This window comes from Nicotiana tomentosiformis, chromosome 12 (genome assembly GCF_000390325.3).
Source record: "Nicotiana tomentosiformis chromosome 12, ASM39032v3, whole genome shotgun sequence".
NCBI lineage: Eukaryota > Viridiplantae > Streptophyta > Magnoliopsida > Solanales > Solanaceae > Nicotiana > Nicotiana tomentosiformis.
Genome location: NC_090823.1, coordinates 99,161,198 through 99,167,368, shown reverse-complemented (window position 1 = coordinate 99,167,368; position 6,171 = coordinate 99,161,198). Strand labels below are relative to the sequence as shown.

Below are 6,171 nucleotides of genomic sequence, written 5' to 3'. Positions count from 1 at the left end.
ACTCTGTACTGGGTGTGAGGCTTGTGTGACAGTGTCTTGTCTTAGACTGCTAGTGGTTCATATTATATTCATACTTCGCTCCATTTTCCTAGTACCTTGCCATTGTTACTGGTCATTGATATTGCTTTTTTCATCTATTTTTCTGATTCTTAGGTTACTGGTATTATCTTTCTTGTCTCTGTTACTGTTATTGATTTATTGTCTCTTTTCGTCTTCTTGAGCCGAGGATCTATTGGAAACAACCTCTCTACCCCCATCAGGGTAGTGGTAAGATCTGCGTACACACTACCCTCCTAGATCCACTTGTGAGATTATATTAGGTTGTTGTCGTTGTTGTAACTTAGCTAGACATGCCGGGAACAAGTTTTACCAGTTTCAGGTTTATTTACGTTAACATTACAGTTTATACAATATATTTACAAGTTCTTTACATATTTGGGGAAGAGCTATAATTGATCTTCAAGATGTTGACCGCATTGACTCCGATGAATGGCTTCTATACACATAGGAGTTCTTGCTTGAACAAGCTGCAACAATCCTGTCAAACAAATGAAGCAAGCTTCTTATAAAATTCAAGTACTCTCCGAACCCCAACGTGTGTTTAAATTGGAAGGAACGCATAAAGAAGGAGAAGACACAACTGGATTTGCTAAACTTGTGACACTGAGGATAAAAGATTGGAAAAACACACCTGCTATGTCCAATTCTTCTCGGAGCGAAGTTGCATAAGCTGGTCCCTCCAAAGAGCTACAATACCCAATAGACAAGTGCAGATTAAAAGCTTTAACCGAGTTACAAACAGCAGAAAGCTTGGCACTCCTAAAAGTTTTCAACTATGTAGAAAACAATGCAAACATAGACTCTCGATTTTACATTTTTTGCGCTACATATGAAGACATTTCATGCACCTACCCAGTTCATCCTCTCCCAGTCCCCAAAGGGTTTAAAAGCCCCGGGTACAGATCATGACAGAAAAAGAAGAAATGTTAAAAATGCATAAAGCAAGAACCCACCCCCACCCTACGCGGAGTTAGGAGCAGTTTTCAGGAAACACAAGTGGATGAAGGCATTTTTATCCTTAGTGAGAACTAAGAGGTTAGCATTCCAAATTGATGACCACATTTCAGGTCCTATAGAAAAAACAAATAAATTACTTTAATTATTGACTACTACACGCAATCAGTCCAATTACTTAGTAACCAGAGAGATAGAAACAAAATTGACCAAATCCTAGGGAACAGTTATAAAAATGCTCCTACTTTTTGGTTATATTTTGCAGCTATCAGGCTCAATATCTAAATTAATGTGGTTGGCGACAAAAATTATAATGACAACATCTTTTACCAGTTGTAAACCCCCCTGCAAGTTTCTCTGTAGCTGTAAAACTCTCCATCTTACGATAAGAACTAAAACTAAAAGTTTTTTAATCGTATGAAAAGAAAGGTAGTCGACAAGATAGTTATATGTTAATGTTCCACATAATTTCTAGACAAGTAAACAAAGTCTACCTGCATCTGTGTATCGTTCTTCAACTGCAGCAACCAGCATGTTACGCACTAGAATAAACTCCTTTGCTTCAATGGATGGGTGTCCAGTGGGTCTGAATGGATAATGCAAGTTAGAACTATATTTCGTTCAAAAAAGGCATATCTAAGGCGTCATTCTCATATCTGAATGCAGACATATCAGGTTATATTAGAGCTTCAGCTAGTTTTGAATTTTCAAACTACTGTTTTTCACTTATATACTAGAAACAAAAGATATGCACCATATTAGATCCAATCATGTTTGGCACACAGATTCAGGAGAATCAATAGATGACTACTGAAGTACCAAATGCAACTTATTTGGACCAATATTTTTGAAGAATATCAACTTACCTGTCAAGCTGACTGAACAATAGGCCATCTGAAGCGGCAGTGTGCAGTGCAAGCTTTGCAGATTCAAGAATCCTCATGCCATCACTATACGCCAAGCTTTTATTGACTTGTATTGGCACCTAGGAAAATTAGAAAACACATAAGTCCTGATACTTCACTCTCTTTGGTTAAAAATTGTAATTCCACCGAGCTACAGTCACCAAATTGTAAATGGAATTTCAGTTTGTGGTTTAAAGGGGATTGTTAGCAACTGCATTGTGCATGTAATTGGGTAATATTTTCATCCTACATGCTTCTTTTATTTTTCGAGATTAGAAGCTAAAGTTATTGAGATAGATGAGGAAAAATGAGAAATAAAGGATAAAATTATTGAGATAGATGAGCTTAGAAAAAGTGGAAAAGGATTTTTCAATTCCATTAGCAATTTATCTCTTGCAAATGAAGAAATTCATATGCACAGAGACTGCCTACAACATGTAAGAACTTGGGAATAATAATGTCCATTACCATCAAATATGTCAAAAAATGCATTACATTCCAACTAATATACCTTGCATTGCACAGCAATGTTGATTGCATCAGAAGGACGAAGATCAAAGCTAATACTCTCAGCATTATTGTCCAACTGTTACCACAAGCACATGAAAGTCCGTAAAGTTGCATAGTACAAAATATATACATGCATTTGGGTCACATTTGCAACTAGTATATTTTATACATACCCTGGTTAGGTATAACTGGGCAAAATATGCCTCGTGCACTCTCTTGGTAACTCGAACAAGTTTAACCTTCAAATTACAACCTGTCAGATTAAACTTGAAAGGATATGGCAGTAATTGGTAAGCGTACAAACAACAAACTTACTACATAACCCATCTTCTCGACCATTTCCTTTAAAACTTGATACATTGTTGGTCTGGCCTGAAATGGAGCCAATATTTGTACCTTTTAGTAACAGCATAAAAACAATGCTTACTGTAACTGAATGGCCTTATCAGAATCAATATGAAACAGAAGACGTACAAGTTGGACATTACGTATAGCTGCCATGAGCAGCACACTTGGCATCTCCACTGTTGTATAAAAAGGAGACACAACATTAGACAGCCTTATATCGAAAACACTCCCAAGAAAATGTGCCCTCACTAAACAATAAGTGAATTATGAACATACAAACAATTATAGGAAGAAGCAGCCCAGTTCCATCCTCCATCCTTAGTACGATCGCTGGTTGTGGAGCATAATCAGGTATATGACCGCACTGTGGATTGCTGGGGACGCATTTCAAATGTCTTCCATCTCTCATCTTGATCAAGAAACCATCTTTCCCACTTCGCACTTCAACTACACAGGATAATAGGAAAGTCATCACAAAAAATGTACCACACTTTTACTTTGACATGTGTTGAGACTTGGCAGCGTGCTTCGTTGATCCATTAAATGTTGAAAGATTGACTGTCTTGCAAATTTAGCAAAACAGTACTATTACAGAAATCTAGCAGAAAAGATAGGGAAAATTTTTCAGGAAATATTACTTCATCATATCATGGAAAACCATTTCCCGAAAAAAGTTAGAAGGTTTTCATCAATGGTTTTCACTGCCTTACTTATAAAATAAACTTCAGCAAGATCCTCTCTTTTCCATCAATGTTAAGTGAAGAAATAGTTTACTCCACTTGTACAAAAACAAACAACACACCACTATACAGCAAACAAAATGTCAAAACACAGCAGACATATCGCCCTGAACAACAAAATTAGCATACCAGCTTCAACCACGCTAGAATTCACATAATCAGCATCGCTTTCATTAAAATTCTCGGCCATGCTACCATTGCCATTTGATGATGAACTGAAACTGCAACCAATCAACTTGCTTACGCGTGATCGTGGTAGACGAGCCACACGGCTAGATATCCCATTGAATCCCCAGAACTCACTCCTCAGCATCTTAGCCTTTACTATAGATGAATTGACAGGACCTGTTCGCTTTCCGCAAACCACAGGGCAAACAATAGGCCCCTGTAGAGAGCTCATTTTGCCTAATTTGAAATCTATTGCACAATGATTAGATTATAATCCACTACTTCAGTTTTATAAAAGAGTAACTGCTCCTGTACTTTGGCGAAACACTTAGTAGTAGCTTCCTTTTTACAATTGGTGACTTATACACAGACAAACACAAAGATCATACTGGAAGAAATCATACATGGATACAAATTAATTAACCATAGTTAAGTGATAAACATTACACAAAATAGAAATGATATGCACTCCCTCCTCTCTAGTTTCAAGCAACTATTTCGTTTTTAGTCTATTCCAAAAGGAACGATTAATATAAATTTAAAAATAAATAAATTAAACTTCCAATTTTATACTTAATGATAAGTTTTTATAATCACACAAATAGTAAAACATGTTTAAGACCGCAAATTTGAAAAACCTTCATTCCTTTTTTTAACTTTGTGCCCAATCAAATAATTTACTTACATCCAATAATAATATATATCACACCTGAGTTATAAAGTTCTCTAGAGAGCTCTTAATCTTCAGCAGAACTGTAAGAATCAACAGCTTCTGATCATCAATTCATAGCTTCAACAAGAAGAAATGATCGAGTTTTCTGAGAATTACTGTATTGAATAGTCAGATTGTTTTTCCCAGAGCTAAAAAGAATAAAAGTTAGCTCCAAAACATCTATAGAATTGGATAATTGAAGGCCGACAGAAGAGTGAATGGATAAACGAGAAGAAATGGTGTGAGATTTAACATAATTGGGAACACAGTCTGACTACTTATAGGCATCCATAGAAATTATTTGGTCCACAAGCTAATTATAGAAGTTATAAAATGGATTAATAATAATATAAAATTATTATGGTATAAATAAAGTATATAGAAATTGTTATGTGAATATTATCTAACAATGTTATATTTAATATATTTGTATAAAGTATAAAATATTTAATCTATCTGCTCGGTATAAATTTCTAGCGCTGAGCTCCGCCCTGGTTGTGTGTACTACCCATAGAATACAAGTCCTACATTATCTATTATTCGAGAAAAATAAAGAGATGTAAAACATTACTGAAGTTTGACTATGCATGTTGAGACTACTTAGCTCAGTAATTGTTGAAAAATTAGTGGTATCTCAAGAGATAATGTTCATCTTGGTTTAAAAACTTTTTTCTCTTTCAAAAGTTATTTATATTTACTTACTATTTAGTAATTTTTAAAGTATTTAATAGAGTCAAACTAGCCGTTATATAGTTGTTAACTAGCCGTTAGAGCAACGCCTATATAAACATCGTCTTTAGAGAGCTAAAGACACACTTTCATGAACAACTTTCTAAATCTTCTTCTTCCTCCTATATGCTAGGTTTCTTTCTTGAATTTTCTGCTAGTTATGTTCCCAATTTATAATTGAAAGATATGCCTAATTTTATTTATTATCGTGTAAGCAAAATATCCGTAAAAACAATGTAACACGCCTCAAGCTTTGCTAAGTCCTATTCTAAGTAACCAATTTTTACAATAGATATGAGTTCTTATAACCTACTGCCTACTGTTTTAGATAGATTACGAGATACAGTTACTATAATTATATTTGTGGGGCTAACATTGACTTTTATAAGGTCCACTTGTATATGTTTTGGGAATTAGAAGTCTACTTTTATATGGATAAGGTATAGTTGCAATTATATTTTGATTTTTGGAGTAATGGGGCATTTCCCTAACAACTTCACTTTCACTTGTTATCTTTATACTGCTTATTACTAACATTTTAAAACTCAACATAATCGCATTTGAAATATTACACAAAATCAGTTTTCAGCTCTTTAACAATTTAAGGTCATTGAGTTATATATAAGTAACTGATGTTGGTCTAATCTAACCTTTTTGTCCATTTAATATTCTCTTCAATTATCATCAATATGATATGTAAGCCAAACCATCATATGGCTCTATGTCCAATTAAATATATCATATAATATGAGACATGAAACATTTATCTAAATATTTTAGAAGTCCTTAATAAAAAAATATTATATGAATCGAAACAGATACAATACGAACTATGTTAGAAAAAATAGGAGAATACGGGACGAAATAATTAGGCCTTGATAGTGTAGTCACTATCCTTGAAGAATTTAAACCTCCCAATTTCGTTATTGCAGGGATTGTGGAAGAATTCCTCCAAGATTCGACAAAGCCTATGAAATTCGAATATCAACAATTAACTCGAATTTTCACTAGAACAAACTTTATGAATTGTAGATAGCAAAAAGAG

The 6,171-nt window shown here is 34.4% G+C and overlaps 1 protein-coding gene across 1 annotated transcript; it reads right to left on the bottom strand.

Annotated features, from left to right (window-relative positions):
* Positions 1–351: 351 nt before the first annotated feature.
* LOC104105211 (bifunctional nuclease 1-like) lies at positions 352–4,646 on the bottom strand. Its single transcript, XM_009613463.4, has 11 exons — positions 4,395–4,646; positions 3,647–3,934; positions 3,054–3,224; positions 2,904–2,953; positions 2,745–2,801; positions 2,603–2,668; positions 2,431–2,505; positions 1,881–1,999; positions 1,509–1,600; positions 692–747; positions 352–538 (listed from the first exon to the last, which is right to left on the bottom strand). Exons 2-10 carry the CDS (start codon positions 3,915–3,917, stop codon positions 695–697), a joined length of 954 nt encoding a protein of 317 aa, XP_009611758.1. The 5' UTR covers positions 3,918–3,934; positions 4,395–4,646; the 3' UTR covers positions 352–538; positions 692–694.
* Between the last annotated feature and the right edge of the window lie 1,525 nt (positions 4,647–6,171).

Coding starts and splice junctions, on each gene's coding strand:
- LOC104105211 (XM_009613463.4), bottom strand. CDS start 3,917: ATGAGCTCTCTACAGGGGCCTATTGTTTGCCCTGTGGTTTGCGGAAAG. Junction 2,669..2,744: donor TCGAGAAGATGGGTTATGTA/GTAAGTTTGTTG, acceptor TGTAATTTGAAG/GTTAAACTTGTTCGAGTTAC. Junction 2,000..2,430: donor ACATTGCTGTGCAATGCAAG/GTATATTAGTTG, acceptor TAATTTTCCTAG/GTGCCAATACAAGTCAATAA.